This window comes from Empidonax traillii, unplaced genomic scaffold (assembly GCF_003031625.1).
Source record: "Empidonax traillii isolate 1590-97213 ecotype Southwest subspecies unplaced genomic scaffold, ASM303162v1 scaffold1229:size276339, whole genome shotgun sequence".
Taxonomy (NCBI): domain Eukaryota; kingdom Metazoa; phylum Chordata; class Aves; order Passeriformes; family Tyrannidae; genus Empidonax; species Empidonax traillii.
The window spans coordinates 201,096-217,717 of NW_020956422.1; the positions used below are offsets into that span (position 1 = coordinate 201,096).

General features: G+C 36.3%; 1 protein-coding gene across 1 annotated transcript in view; it reads left to right on the forward strand.

Annotated features, from left to right (window-relative positions):
* Nucleotides 1–16,622, forward strand: part of LOC114069292 (vacuolar protein sorting-associated protein 13B-like) — a gene marked incomplete at its 3' end in the record, with an annotated part of 183,460 nt that overhangs the window by 115,291 nt on the left and 51,547 nt on the right. The window contains exons 18-19 of the mRNA XM_027905981.1: nucleotides 10,737–10,871; nucleotides 11,676–11,849. Of these exons, the coding sequence (XP_027761782.1) occupies nucleotides 10,737–10,871; nucleotides 11,676–11,849 (309 nt within the window). The remainder of the gene's footprint in view (nucleotides 1–10,736; nucleotides 10,872–11,675; nucleotides 11,850–16,622) is intronic.

The following is a 16,622-nucleotide window of genomic DNA, read 5'->3' on the forward strand; positions in this document are numbered from 1 at the left end:
ACTTGGGTCCAATATGAATGTTGTTGTAACTGAAGACAACTGTTCCTAGACTATTCAAGTTCTTACTATTATTAAAATGCAGTACTAAATTCTGCAGGGAAGCCTTCTGCTGAGGCTGAGTTGAACTCCTTAAATTTCTCAGCTACAATGTCACAAGCATGTGCTTTAACAAGCTATAGTAAGGAAGTACCCTTTTTCATGCTTTTTTTTTAACAGAATGCAAATTCTGAGATCAAATTATGTCCTTAATATATGCTGTGTTACAGGACTCTGTGCATTTGTATTTTCTTTTTTTTTTTTTAATCTTAATAGTAAGGTTTTTAATGTTTCAAAAAGTAACCACACTAATGGAGATTTTCTCTTCTTTGGCTACCAGAGATTATATGCTGGCTTCTTTCTTTATAATGCTGACAGCATGTGTATTGCTTGTTGGTTGTGCAGGGTGTATGCTGCAGACTGTAGCCTGACATTGTTATGATGTTCCATACATGGGCTTTATGTATTCACTGTGAAGGTGAGATCATTGTCTTTAAAGGATGGTTTTAATTTGTGTTGGTGAATCAAGTGGATACTGTATTTAAGGAGGGGGGGAAAAAAGTGTACTCATGCAGGTTGCTGTCTGCAGTCCAAATTGCTGATCAGAGAGTCTTTATACACATCGGTAATGTGCTGTGCAATATAAGCTGAAATATATTCCACAAGGGAGGAAAACGGAATAGGTTACATACGCTGTTCCTAAGTGCAATGAATATAAAACTCCATTACTCACTTTAAGCAGGTGCTTTTTATATGAGGCTTTAAAGAAATATAAAACTGCTGGTGAAATGATTGGTTTGTACAGACACGACTTAACTTCCAGTACTTTGACCAGATAAAGAGGCTAAAAATATTTCTACAAACATTTCTTTAATGATTTCAAGTATTAAAGGTTAGTATCCTCCTGGTGTAAGAAACTGCCATTCCAGACAGTAAATGTACTGTTTTTCTTTAAGGCCTCAGTAGTTGTGTAGGCAGTTTAAAAGAAAATATAAACATGTTTGTTAATATCAGAGCATTGCGTTTTTAACTTCTATAAACAATCTATATTTAAATTGCTGGGAGGAGCATAGTGATATAAAGAAATGCAGTTTGATATGGAAAACTCTGAGTAAAAGTGATACTTCAGTTAGAAATAAAACTCATCTTTAAAGACAGTGAAATCTTGTCATCCATGTGCATGGAAAACAACATGTAAAGGGGTAATCTGAGATCTTTCTGTTTTTTAAAGCAGCATATATTCTCTGAGAAGGAGAATCATGGGGAGATTGTTCAAGATAATACTGATATACTGTATTTTAATCTTTCCATCTAATGTCTGCCATATTTTATCCACTCTTTCTAAATTACTGCCTTCCTGCCATTGCCTACTCCTTTACAGTCAGTGGTTGTAGCAGCAACCTCTGTTGTCCATCTTTTAACCATGCGAGTGCTGGTTTTCTTCACTGCCCAACTGAAAGATGGTAATGTTCTCTTTTACTTCTCTCACCATCCCTAGCATCTCAGGGAATTAACTGTTAATGATTGCACCTTAGATGTTCATTATCATTTTTTTATAATACTTTAACTGAATACATCTGCCTTTCTTTTGAATTTCTGTGAACCTTTGCAGTTTCTGTACTTAAATGATTACTATGTCCATCCTCTAGAATCCTCAACTTGTTAACCTTTTTACTGGTCCATAAATGTGCTGTCCTGTATTCAGTAATCTCCAGCTGAGCTTGGGATAGATTTCAGCCACTGGATATTCTGTTTGACAGCAAACAGGTGACTGGGTGTCATGTATGTTACAGGGAAGCTCACAACCAGGTAACATCTGGCACTTCTTGTCTTTTGCATAGTAGGTATTTTACATAGCACTGTAAAGATTGCATTTGTTCTGGTGAATGAGGCTTTTAAAGGGCAATACAAACTTATATGAAACCTTTATTAGTTTTATAGTTGCTAAATAGGTTGTTTGAGTAGATGCATCTTAGGGAAAAGAGCTCCACAGCTGCAACAGAAAGTGATAAGATCTGGGATGAGCTAGGGTTCATCTAAGAATTTGTTCTTTCATCCTACAATTTGCTTTCTTAGAAAGTTTTTCTTTAGTTGCTACCTTCCTTTTAATAAAAGAAGACTTGTAAAACGAAAGCTGTATTCCGGAGCCTAAGATATATTGAAACTTATGCTTAGTGTGTTTGAAGATAAGTCGATTGAACTCGAACTTGACTTGATGGAAAACACAGTTCAGGTTTTTCATGATCGGATTAGCATATATTAATGAGAAAAAGTCTTTTAGTATACTTTACATGTTGACATTTTGCATGAGCTAGTATTATCCTCGGATAGAGCAAAACTATTATATTTGAAAGGGTTAGAAGGCTTGTACAACTGAGATGGAAGCAACCAGTTGTGAGTACATGCTTCCAAACAAAGACTGTTTTGCAAGCAGTGGAATCTGTGAGCTCCTTCCTCTATCCCACTGTCTGTCTTTTTCAGAGTCTTACTGCAAATACTTAATAGTGACATTTTCTGAAGTCCTTATTTATCTGTATCCTGGAACCACTGACATCCAAGTAATTTTTAGCATTTGTCTACTGACAATGCATAGGTATGAGGATTGATAGGACGTGCTTTTTGAGAGTTAGAAATCCAGACTCTGATAGGGTTTTTTTGCATTTTTTGGAAGACAGGTTATTTTGACACATTAACTTAGGCTTCTTCCGTTTTTCTCAAATGATACAGCAGTATCTGAAATGCAGCTTTTGAATTATGCAGAAAATAAAAAATGATACTTTTCTTTTTTTGAACCCCTGTTTTTAACAGCAGGGACTGTGGCACTAAAGCCATTCTAATCCTGTGTCCTCACCAGTGTCATATTGCCAAATCTAAAATAATAGCTTCAATTAGGTATGCATTTAATTATTGATGCCCAAATAGCCTGAATGTTAGCAATAATGAGGGTAATACGTTGCCCAAAACTACACTTTCCACACCAAGATTTTAGAGCTATTTGCAATATTAGATATGTTTAAAGATGGGAGTATTCCTTTTCTAAATGTTGGCTGTTTGGATCAAAAGGAACCATAGTCCAATCGGGGCTGGGAGAAGTCTGGCAGAGGGGGATGAGATGAGGTTGCTCATGACAGAGGGGTTGGTGATTGTCCATGTTGCCCAGGCTTGGCCTCCTCTGAATTGGGGGATGCCAAGGGCCAGCTTCTTGCCACTTCATAGCCTGACCTTGGCTCACAGGTCTACTGCCTGTTGTTTGAGCTGCTGCAGTTTTTCCCTCAAGTTGCTGAGGCAGAGCTGTTCCCACCTGATTCCCCTGCTCTCACAGCACCTCAGGCACCAGCTCTTGTGCCTATGCCAACTGTAGTGCAGTTTTTTGCAGCAGATTTCTTTCACAGAATGATTGCTACTAGTGAAGTTCACAGCTTCCATCACCACAATCCCTGTGTTTTCTGTCCTGAAAACACTTATCAAATAGTGCATAATAGTAGTTGAAATAAATATTACTTGTTAATAATCACACATGAAACTTAGCAGTCAGTGTGCAACTCTTGCAAGTTGCTAGCCAGTTGTGCTCCAGTCAGTGTTAGTACCATTACAGGTGGAAACAGCACACTGGGAGTTCTGGTAGGTCTCTGAGGAAATATCTGTATTACTGGAGGGTAAGAATGGTAAAATCCTAGTTAATAATTTAATTTGTGAAGATGTTATCTTCACTGACATCACCTCCAGCTGTGCTGTAAAAAACACCTGGAGAAGGGTGTTTGCTCATCCCATCACATCTTTTGGTGAATTTGGCAGTGTTAGGTTTGCAGTTGGACTTGGTGTTAAAGGTCTTTTCCAACCTAAGTGATTCTGTGATTCAGGAGTTCTGTGCATGGATTTTGTTTCTGTACCCTGCACTGAAAATGGATGGCCCTTGTCCTTTTGATAGCTTGTGGTAGTAAGTTCATGAATGTTTGCTGGCCAGCCTTAGTACAGTGGTTAAGGGGAGTTCTGAAACATGTCCCAGCTCTGCTGTATTTTCAGTGGTAGCTGTTTAGCTCTTCTGTGAGCATTCAAAATTAAAGCATTTTTTTACCCATCTGCATAATTGCTTAAAACAGATTATCACTAAAGAATTATTCAAAGGTGCTTCTTACCTAAAATGCCTTAAATATATTATTCCAAATGTTCTATGCTTTCTTCAATATTGGTTTTCAGTTTTTAAATCACAGGTTTCTTATTTACCTCTCCACTTGAAGCAGGGCTTTAGAAAAATCAAGAGGCTTTTGGACTGAGGCAGATGGGGAACTGTTGGAAGGCCGTTGTGTAGGGAGTCTTGAAATAGGAATGTAACAACAGGGTTTTGCCTGTTTTAAGTGACTCTCCCCATAGGTGAAATGCTGTTATTTGGCAAGCTGGGAAATACTTTACAATATGTAAATCTCTTTTAATAATGGCAGTCCTACATCTGGTTTAGTGTTTAGGCAATGGAGAAGCCTTAGTTAGTTTACAGACAGTTTAAGGGCTGCAGTGGTTGGTTAAAGAGATTTTGATACTGATCTCCAAGGTGAAGACCAGTGTATGACTGGCTGTGTGCTTGACCCTGAAATCTGCCTGTGAAAATACTGAAACTGCTTGAAGAGGTTCATTTTAGCTGTATGTGTTCATACATGTGGGGTTTGCAGCTTGTGTTCTGATTAAGAGAATGGTAGATACATTGAGAAGTATTTTATCACTGTTGCCCAACAGCTTGACCTTTTTTAGAGTATTTCACACTGTCACTGAATTCAACCCTTTCATGCATTTTCTTTCTCGTTTAGTAACATGGTGGAAGCGAAAATGAAAGCAGAGCAATTTTTTAGGACAGATTTCTTTTATGAGTGGAACTGAGGCACAAGAAGCTTGAGACAGTAGAAAATCTGTCCAGTTCACCATGCATTAGAGGCAAGACAAGTCTACCATAATCCTTTTGTTATTGCCATGTTAAGTCTTGGGAGTGGGTGAGGATGAAACAATAATTTCTTAAAATAGAGGTATGTAGACTAAAACCAGGTTGACACAGTTTCTAGAAAATAAGGAACTGTGATGATGAGAATGGGAATTCTGATGCTAAATAAAGGTGAGTTAGGAAAAAAACCTTGAACAACTGTCCCTTGAAGTTCCTTCAGATAAGCTGCCTGAATTACTGTTTTGAAGAAGAAAGAAAACACTAGCCTGTGAGTGTCTGTGTCAGGGTTGCAAAATATGGTGTATAGACTACGGGGATAGATTAAAAATGTGCAGTTGTGAGCACAGTGAAGATGCTTAAGAAAGTTCATCACAAAGATTTAATTCTACAATGAAAAAAATAGAGAAAGTACTTATAACCTGGATCCTACATTTTAACACAATGTCTTTTTCTCTGTTTTCCAATTAAAAAAAAAAAAAAAAGCGGGGGGGGGAACCCCAAATACCAACTCCCAGTTTTTTCAGGTGATGTGTGTGAGGAAGCAGAATGATCGAAAGAGATAAGTTCCTGTGCTGCTGCTTTGCTTTTACTGCATTGAAAAATATGAAAACTTATGCTCCCCTACCACTTTGAATGAGAAAAGTAGGTCTGGTGCCAGTTAGAGCTGGTCTTTCTGGCTTCTGTTACATTCTTATTGTAAGGAGGAAAGAATTAAGTTTGGTTTTAGTTTCAAGTTCCTCAGAGGTACCATCTCTCTAACCAAGTTCAATACTGACTTTCAGAAGTTCTCACTGACATATTGCTTAAGCAGAGACTGAACACAAATGGATATCAGGAGAGAAATGAGGTTTTTCTAATGCTTCAATTTGTTTACTAGCTTTTCTGTGTTAGTCATGTAAAACCTAAATGTGTTTCTGTGAAAATAATTTGACATTTTTTTGTCTTGATTCCAGTGAGACTTAGGCCTAAATGTTATTTCATTTGGTTGATAGCTCCGTACTTTTATTCATGGGTTGATCTTTTTACTGGGTTTGCAATCATTTTGACAAGTGTGTGATCGTCTTTTACTATATAATGTTGCCAAGCCATAGTTTATTGGTACTTAATGCTTTAAATATTGAAATTTTCGCTTCTGAGGCCATAACCTAAATATGGGGACAATTCATGTGGAGTTGCTTCTAGAGGTTTTAGTCATGCCTTACTCATTTCCTATTTCATATTTTGAAGTTCTCTCTTTTATGATTTTTCTGAAGAGTTATTTAATGTATTTTGGGGATTTGGCAGCACACACTCCTGACTGTTGTCCTCAGAATCAGTAACATACCTCTTTTGTTGGTTTCTTGTCTTTGTTATTGATCAGTTTTGATTTTATCTCTTTGTTTGCTGGTAATCATTGCAAATTCACCCTATCATGAGCAGATTGGTAAAAGATGTGTAGGTCATTGGTAAAATCACTAATTGGGTAATGTTTTTAAATGGGTCCTAAATTAAAGGATTGTTCGGTATTAGTAGGTTTGTTAAGAGAAATCCTGGGCTGATCTGTAAAGACACAGTTGTGACCTATCTTTAGGTATTTGATTCTGCTCTGCTTGCACATAGAATGACATGAAATGCAGGAACTTGGGGCGAGCTGTGTGGCTGGGTTACATACATGGGACAGACCAAACCTGACCATACTCAGAAAAGCTGGGAGTAGGATGTGAACATTTGATTGAAGGTGTGGGAGAGCCTTCCTTGTCTGTTCATGTTTCTGGAACAGAATGGCTCTTTAGGGTTATTGTGCACAAGGTTTAAATTTTAAAGGTTGTGTAGATTTGAAGTTAGAAAACCTTTCTGCCTATTTTTGGCTTCTGCAGTATGGAAAGAACAGTTTTCTAGATATTTGGTGATGTGTTTTATGGCAGTGAGTTATATTTGATAGACACAAGCACATGTATATCTCACTCTCTCACTCTCCATCAAGTCTTTAATTACACTGTTCCTGATGAAAATACTAAATTAATTGGAGAAAATGGGAATTGTACTAAAAAATAAACATGGCTGCCCTGTTCTCCAATTTTGACTCCACCAAGCAACCAAGTCAAGTAAATCACAATGGTGCTTCTGAAAGTGTGTTTCCAGAGGAGTGAATACAGTACAAATTCTACTCTCTTGTTTTGCACCTTGGGAAAAAGCGTTTCTCATGCTTCATTTGCAGGACGTTGAATTTGCATAATGTTGCTGTTGGCAGTGATAGATTTGGTTTTCCTAATTTCTCTTCAAATTCATGCTCAATGTCTGAATTAAAATGTTGTGGTATGTTTGAGTTTGTACTTGAAGGCATAAAGCATTTCTTATCTAGGAGTTTGATGATCTTCCTGCTCAGTCAATCCCTTGAGATGGCACTACTTCTAAAAAGTTAATAAACATTGAGGGGAGGGAAGGAAGCCCTAGTCTTTGCTCACTTAAATAAAATAAGTGTTTAAGGAATATTTTAGTTATGACCTAACTAGATTTTCATCACAAAGACAAAAATTACCTGAACCTAAGGTGATTTCCCTTGCCAATGTACAAGTTAGGTTCTTCAAAGCACAGAAAGTTTAGAGACTCTTGGTGAAGCATTTATAATTAGTAGGTTTACTATAGGTGCACATTTTCTTCAGTCTCTGAAAATTTTTGGAAATTATGAACCATCCCTTATAAATTTTTCAAATTGGCAAGCTGCTCTAGAGAGAAGAAAGAAGCCTTGTTTCCTCCCTACATCTCTGACTATTTGTAGTTTCCTACCCTGTAACTATAGTTATTCCCAAATATTCTCCTTAATTCTTTCTTTCATCATAATGATATCACCATAAAATCAAAGTCTCAACAGTGAACATATCTTAAACTCCTCACTGTAGGCACTGTATAGGATTTCAGTAATTAATAAATGTATTTTCTGAGTATCCCTCAGTCCAGAGCTGTGAAGCCTGAGCAGAATTCATATTTTCTTGCAACTTCTTCTTGATTACTGTAGTGTGTGGTGATTATCAGGTGTTAAAGCTGAAAGCTAGTTGCCATTTGACATCAAAACATCATAGTAGAAAAGGAGGGGTGTGATTATACTATGCTTCTCTAATGCTTTTCTATTTTCTTTTCAAGCAGTTGAAAACAGCAGAGGAGAGTGTTCATCCTATCCCTGAAACAGGTGTTCCAGAAAAACATAGCTTATTGCAGTTACTTCTTCATGTGCTTTCCCAGCTTCCCATCATGATTCCTAACTGCTGACTGGGTGAAAACCAGGGCACTGCCTTTTTTGAGCTCTGCTTTGCTGGCAGTCATGAATGTGATGACTGGTCAGTTAACAGGACGTTTTCATAAATATTGTAGAAAATAAATGTCTTTGATAATGTTGTCATATCTTGCTGAAACTCAGTGAGTCCAGAAGTTACTTGGTGAGAGAAGAGAAGTGAACAGAAAAACAGAAATAGGGAACACAATCATGTTGAATTTCATTCCTCGTTTTCAAATAGGATACTAAAACAGAATATAAGTAATGGATGTACCTAACATGGAATATTTTAGTCTCAATGCAGAGAAGTTGTCCAGGGTAGTGCATCGAAAAGTCGACTCCATTATGGGAATTATTTAGTTTTAAAAGTATTTAGTCTTCCATAGTGAAGTGAAATGTATCAGACATCACACCTTGTATTTTCAGGCAAAAAAGAGTTGCTGAAAGATGGAAACAGCAAGAAGCTACCAGTTTTGAGAGGACTTAAAAGATGGGAGTCAAAATATGAACTCAATTTGATTTGGTTTGTTGTAATGTTGGCTGTTACTAACAGTATTTTATAAACTTGTTTTGGAACAGGCAGAAAATGGAGAAAACATTTTTGTCTCCTTTTCCTTTTTTCCTCTTTTATTTGTCTTCTTTCTTATTTTTCTTTTTTCTTTTTAAATTTTTTTCGACATGACCTCTATTTGCTCAAGTTTATGGGAAGTATGAGGAGGCAGAAATGCCTACTGATACCCTATCTGCTTTTGACAAATTCATGTGTTGTGTCGGATACCATCCCTTAGATCAGAGGGGATTTTCAGCTTTAAGAGAGGTTTACCCTGGGCAAGGATGGGAGCGAGGGTCTATTCACAAGACTAAAACAGATCTTTCAGACTGAGAACCACTGGGGTGTTGTAAAGGAAGGCATACAAATGGGTTTCAGTGAGCATTCTTTCAGCCTGAAGACTTCCTGAATCACAGGTTAGGAAAAGGCTGCACATACCTTGAAGACAGAAGACAGGTTAAATTTTACTAAAAAAGTATGCATAGAACGTGGAACCTACACAATGCAGACAGCACTGTTCTTTACTAAGTGCTGTGTGTCCCTTCATATGCTGCTTCTTTCTTCATATCTTGGAAAGTACGTTTTATTCAAAATTTATATTAATGTCTTACTAGAAAAAAAGCTTGAATATATGTCAAGAAGACTGCTTGCTAAATGATTTTATGTGCACTACCAAATACTCCTCAATGTTTAGGAGCTAAAGTAGTCACAGTGAGCTAAACACAATTACCAAGTTTAATCTTAAACTTTCCATTTCCTGTAATTTTTTTAGGATTTTTTCCTAGTTAATATATGTTAAAAGTTTTTCTTTTGGTCAAGTCTTTGAGATATTTTGCAAAAAACTAATTAATTCATTCTGTAGATAGTATTTTAAATTTCTTTAATGTGTTTAATTATCCTGAAATATGTATCAAAATGCTTAAATTTTTTACCTGATATTCCCTAATGCTTTCCTTGCATAATTATGGACTTTGGAACAAATTCTATGTTACATATGTGAGGAAATGGTTCCATAATTATACTAATGTTTGCATAATTAACAAGGTGCTTGCCAATTTTAACTGACAAATTCCAAGTCACTTCTGCAAGAGGGGAAAAAAACATTAAAAAGGGAACTTCTGTTAGTTTTTCCTCTCGTACTTCTTACAGGTGTTGAAACTATTTATTTCTAATTTGCAAGTAAATTTATGTGTTTTTTTTCTGATAGGCAGAGCTGTAGAGAATAGGAGGGCTGGCTTCCTCCACCTATGCTCTGGGGCTGCTTTGGGGGCCTGCCCTTGAGCTCTGCCAACATATCTCAGACCTGGCTTGTCAATCCCCTGCTGCTTCTGCCGGGGGTTCTCAGCAGCTCTTCAGAAGTGGCTGCCAATAGCACCAACTTCTTCCAAGTGATGCAGTAGTTTTCTGGTGCTTACAAATGGGGGCTGAGGAAAGACCACCAAAACTTATTTCCACTTGTGACCTAAGGCAAGGTTTGAACTCCAGTTTCCTCTGAAAAACGGCAAGTGTGCCATTGGCCTTCTGTGCTGTTCAGCTGCATGGATTTAATGCTTTGCGTTGCTACTGAGTAAAGTGCTGTTGTCTAATTTAAAGCTGAAAACACTTAGTCATTTTAAGATCCTGAAATGAAATGGTCGTAATAAAAACGCGGAGAATAGTTGACATGGCACTTAAAAAGTGAAAACAAAAGTGTATGTGTGTATTTGTACATATTTATCCCTCCAGTTTCTAAGTGGTCTTGTGTGTTTTCCTCACAGTATCTATATATATATTTCATGCATAACTGTTTGTATTAAAAAGCCCATATGCAGCATTCTCTCACTTTCATTTAAAAACTGTGAATCACAACAAAAATGCTCTAAGAACATCTAAGGTAGATAATTAAAATATAATTAAGTTTAAATGCCTTGGTGAAGGAATATAAAAATATTTAAATTCAACAGGCTAGTACATTTGCAGTTTTCTTTTATTAGGTGTGAAATCTAAGAATCCCCTGCCAACTCTTGAGGGCTCAATCCAGAATGTTGAATTGAAGTACTGCAGCACATCATTGGTCAAATGTGCCTCTGGGACCATGGGATCAATAAAAATTTGTGCCAAAGCCCCAGGTATGTGCAGCTGGACCATGTAAAACTTTATTGCCTGTATAGGAGAATTGGCCTTGCTTTTTACAAGGAGAGTTACTGAAACAAGAATTTACTCATTGTTCCTATGAATCAGAGAGGGGTTTTTGTATTCTGTTTTGGGGTTTTTTTGTTATTACTAAGTATGTCATGATGATCCAGCCTTGCCCCAGAACAGTCAATTTTTACATTAAATATAAAATATTTTTTTTTCTGCTGAGACAAATATTAATCTAAAAGCATTCAAGAAATGGGAACACCACAGCATAGTTGCACCTTGCTTTATTCTTAGCATAATTTTCATGTTGATTGTTAAATGTCTCATTTTCAGTTAAGACTACAAGTATATATTTTGCTTGTGAAGTTTTAGAGGGCTTTGTGATAACTGTTTATTTCTTTAATAGAATTTTTCTTGAAGAGCATGCATGAACTTATCAACATCTGTGATGCCTTCATGTATAAAGGCAGCTAATGTCAAGAGCATAAAAAATTTAGTGTATTTAAACATTACCATGAACTCAATTTAAATATATTATAATAAAAGATTGGAAAGGAAATTACTGTTTTAAAGATAATTGATTACTTTATTTGAAATCTTCCTGGATGTCAAGACATTTACAGAATAAATATTAAGTTGTTCAGCAGTTTATGATACCGCTCTTTCGATTTCCTCTTTTAATTCTGTACTCACGATGTTAATAGCTGTTCTCTTTGGACTAGTGAATGTTTATGTGTTGAAAATTTATCTTGTTATACTAAAAGCTGTAACAAGTCTAATCTTTATCTTAGGTGACGGTGGAAAAGAGAAGCTGATTCCTTTAATTCAAGGCCCTTCTGATACCAGAGACTTACACAGCAGTAAATGGCTCAATGAGAGTAGAAAGCCAGAATCTCTTTTAGCTCCAGATTTGGTAGCCTTTACAATCCAAATTCCACAGTATATGGACTACTGCCATAATTCTGGTAAGTGCAAAACTCTTGTTAAGCTGGTATCACATTACATTTTTCCGATCCAATGTAATTTTCAAAAGAGGGGCTTGATATAAAATGTGCCAAATGTCAAAGTATCTTTTACACATTCTGCACACACTATAACTTTAGCTCACTGTGAGACAAAACGACTAAAAGCTGCATTTTGATGTATGTCTTCTTCAATAAGGAATGCTTCACTGACTTTGGTTGCCTTTAAACTATTTATGTGGAAACTTTTGTAAACTTGGAGGTTGAGGGGGAGGGGTGAGCAGGATCCATGTTGTAAATATGAGCTCTATTCTTTCTTCCTGGTTTTGGTTTGAGCTTCTTATACAGAAGTTGACATACTGAACACAAAATGGTTCCCATAAATTTGCAGCATAATTTATTATTAAGAATTTATTTATCATAAAATTTGTTAACAATAAAAAAGAGATTTTTAAAGTGCTACAGGGGGGCACACATCTGACCTCATCAAATTTGGTGTTGTGGTGGATTTAGATGAGAAGTTAATAATTTTGGAGAGTTGCTCGGCTAAATTTAAGGCTGTTGTTGACTTTGTGGGCATAAATATTTTTACCTGACATTCTTATGGTTTCTAGTGGTCTTTAAACAAAACATTGGTCCATTTTAAGCGACACTGACCATTTTGAAATGTGTCTAGTTTAAAATAACTCTCATATAGTTTGTGAAATATACATAGAAATATGTTTTGCTGTCAGCATGGTGCTTGTTAAAAATCATGCTTTCCTGTTTTCCACAGCTTATTCTGCCATGCTAAGCATGGAATCAAATGGGGGGGCAGGGGGGAAACAACCCCAAAAGTATCAAGGTTAAGGAAAGCAGAAGAATTAGCCAACCTAGTATTATGAAACACAGACGTAACTTGAACAGTGTGCTTTTTTCTCTATTTTTTTCATCTGTAATGGTTGTTGAATGTCATTAGTCTGAAAAGTAACAGTGAATTTATTGCCGTCATTGTAATTTTTATGAGCATATGTAAGCAACACTTGATTCTTATGCAGAGTAAATATTTGTAAGCACTGTGCACTCCAGCAGTTGTTAGGTTATTTTTTCAGTAACTGTACTTGTATGTTTCTTGGAGAGCATCATGTTGGAAATGATTACAGCAGTGTTTTTGTAACAATTATCTTCAGTTCCTGCCCCTAAAACATTGCCAAAAAGCAGTTCATGATTCAACATTCCATTTTTAAACAGAAGTTAAAATTTCTTGCACCTGTTGTCTCACTTAAATATATTTTAAATGTTTATAATAACAATATTTATTGCTATTATTGATGGTTGCATTTCTTGATTTTTTCAGTTAAATTTTCTGACTTTTGTCTTAGAATATTAACTACATTTTAAAGGATCTGTGGATAGTTTCCTATACTGTAGAATGACTACTTTTGTTACAGGTCAGAGGGTACATTTTAGCTCGTCAGTATTATGGATAGTCTAATTAGGTAGTAGAGAGTCCTTGATAGGTTGTGACAGGAGGTGCCAATGAGAATTAAGGCACTGACAAATGCAGTGCGGGCAGACTCACATGCAGGGACTCTTAGAGGCAGAACACTGATTTTGTAACAGACTAGTGTCTGTGGCACCTGTTTTGCAGATGAATGGAGATATATTACGAATGTGAAGATCTTAGAGTTGAAAATTTACTGGACACATCACCCGCCCCCTCAGTGCCTCAGGAAAGTTGTATTGATCTCGTGTACTCAATGACAGTTACCTGCATGCTCAGATTCCAGCTCTGCTCCTCTAGATCTGTAAGGTGGCACCTGTGTCTGGTGACAGATGAGGGGGAAAAGCTGACTGATTTGCTTAACTTTGGTCCCAGTCAACAGGAAGAATGGCATACTGCAAATGATTTTTCTTTTAAACATAAATTAAACCAAGAAGCATGAGTGTTTCAATTATTTCAGGTTCTAAGGAAAAGATCGGGGAGTTAACAAAAGCATTTGTTTTCAAGTACTTGCCGAAGAAGCTGGGCAATTTAATCCAGGAGATAATCGCTATTCTTTTTTGTTATGACTGTGAAAATTACATGTAGGGAAAACAGGAGGTGCTTTGAGAGCGTAAAAATGCTTTTGCTGTCAGTTGCAGTCACTTCTGGGAGTTAAAAAAGCTATACTGGATAATTTCACAGCAAAAACTGCTTACTCAGGAATAAAAGGGTTTAGAGCTGTACTACTGAAGGTGATTGTCCAGTACTGAAGTTGTCCTGTTTGTGAAATTTTTCCTAAAAATGTTGTCTGGAACAGGAATTTGGACTAATTCATTTATTAAGTTGAATGGAAAACAACTTGGTAAAAAATCAAAGCACCTGTTTGGATATAAAATGCTAAGGAGGAGGTGGTGCAAATGGCAGTGGGTTTCTTGAGTAAATCAGGGCATATTTACCTTGGGAACAGGTAGGGGACTATTCCTCCTCCTTTCTTTGTTGAGTCAGCAACTGTCTTGTATCGCTTGAGTCGTATGATCCAGGGTGATCAGGATGATTGTGCAAATTCCTTTTACTACTTGCCTGTACATGGCCCTGAGGATATATTTAAAATTTGAGGGAAGTATTTAGGGACAAAATGTGATTTTGTTTAATCCTTAAATACAAGTCTGACTGCTGGTGATTTTAATTTTGGATATTTTGTGGTATGAAAAACTGTCCAGGTATCTCTGTGCATAGTTGTAAAAATCAGTGGATATGCTACCCAGTCTTTAAACTGCAGCATCTAAAATAAATACAAGAGAGGAGATTATTCCATTACTCCAGGGCTTGGGGAGGTCTTCTTACTCCTTCTCTGAAATAACCCCAGCTTTATTAACCCTGGAGCAAGCTGCAGACCTTGTTTGTTTCACCTGGCCTTTGAGAGAGGAGGGAGATTTCAAAATGAATGCTGGTGTTAGTATTTAATTATGACCAGCTGTTGAATAGATGAGGTGAGCTGATTACGCGCTATTTGGTTTGCCATGTTGAATAATTGGGAGTGTGTGCGCAGCCAGTGTATGGACAGCTTTATTACGTATAAATCAAGAGGAACTTAAATAAAAAATACAATTAATAAAGTTTTCTTTGAGGTCAGTTTAAATATTCAGTAATGCAGCAGTGAAATAAGGGAGTAAACAAAAGTACTGTATCACCTGTATTCATATCATGCTCCTATGTGTTAGATTTATACACCCAGTGGAGCAGAGCAAGAGTGGGGAGGCTACTCTGGTTTGTCAAAGCGACTTGAAGACTGAAAAGGAAATATTCAACCTTATAGAAGTTGTTTTTTCTTGTTTAAGTGACAAGTTGCTCAAGCTTCCAAAAACTTTTGGATTCTTTTTTTCTCCTCTATCAGTATTGTATAATATCGGTAAGATCACTCCATTCACCCCCTTACCCCAGCGAAGGAAAAAAATATAACTGAAGAAATCATATCTTCAAATATGAAAAAATTACCCTTAAAGGTGGGGGCATTAACTTTTTTTCTTATCATAAACCAGGTGATTTTTATGTGTTAGAACTTACTTGAAAGGAGGTGAGAGATTTTTACTTTTATTTGGGTTTATGCGTATAAATCTACATATGCCCCCAACTTCTTCTTTTTGCAGTTAAAAAGGCCTGCCATTGACATATTTTTTTTTTTTTTTTAAATTTTGACTACTTGGACTTGAGATACTACAAAGTCTGGATTTTGAAGCTGGAACAGTATTTTTAAGTCCTCAGTTCAAATTAAGTGAACACTTGTACAAGTAAATAAATTTAAAAGAAAAAAAAAACTTAGAGAATTTATAGACTAATTTGAAGTATTTTGGAAAGTTTTAACACAATCAACGAATAAAAATGCTTAGTATATTGGAGTAATTAAAGACAATTCACATTTGTGGTTTGGACATAAATGTGTAAAAATTATACCCATCTATCTTATTACATTTCCTTTTTTCTCCCTGAGGATTTCACTATGTACTTTATCTGTAATTGTTGCCAGTTTTCTATCAAGTTCCCACTGGGCTTCTGGTGCAAAAAATCTTATCCTCTCGATGACAGAGCTTGCCTGAATGATTTCATGCTCTTAGCATTTTTGTTCACGGGAATTAGGGGCAGAATGTAACTGCAGCTGAACATAGCATCTATTTTTGTAATTTTGAAGTTTAGGCTCTGTTATTGGAACTAAATGAAGAGATGCAGGTGTTCTCCAGTTCAAGTCCTTTGGGATTTTTTGATGGTAGATGCTTGAAAAGAAAATGCATGTGTTTCCAGAGTCAAACAGCAGCTGTGGACAAGGATTTATGTTTTTCTCAGAACTTTGGGATTTCAAAATGTTACATTTAATCACATGCACAGAAAGGAGAGCAAATGTTAAAGATGTTGCATATAAAACTAGGAGACTGATCTTTTTACCATACCAACTAGTTGTGGGAATAGAGGAACAAAGTGATCTTTAATCGTAATATGCACAATTTCAAAAGGATTATGATAGTTGCCAGGACTCTGGTCTTTTGAGAACTGTGCTCTTGCAGTGCACAACATTTGTATCCTCTTAATTGCTTTTAAAATCTGGCTTTTTCTCATATTTTGCCTTGGAAAAATATGAATACTAATAGTATAAATTACTGAAAACACAGTGTTCATGTAGTCTTACTTTGGAGTAGGCTAGATTTAAATTCAATTAAGTAAGCATTTTTAGAAGAAATTTTCTGGTAATGTCCTGTTTTTAAAATTTGATTAAAAATAGCAGTTCAACTGCCTGAATTGTGAGGCTAAATTTAGATGTT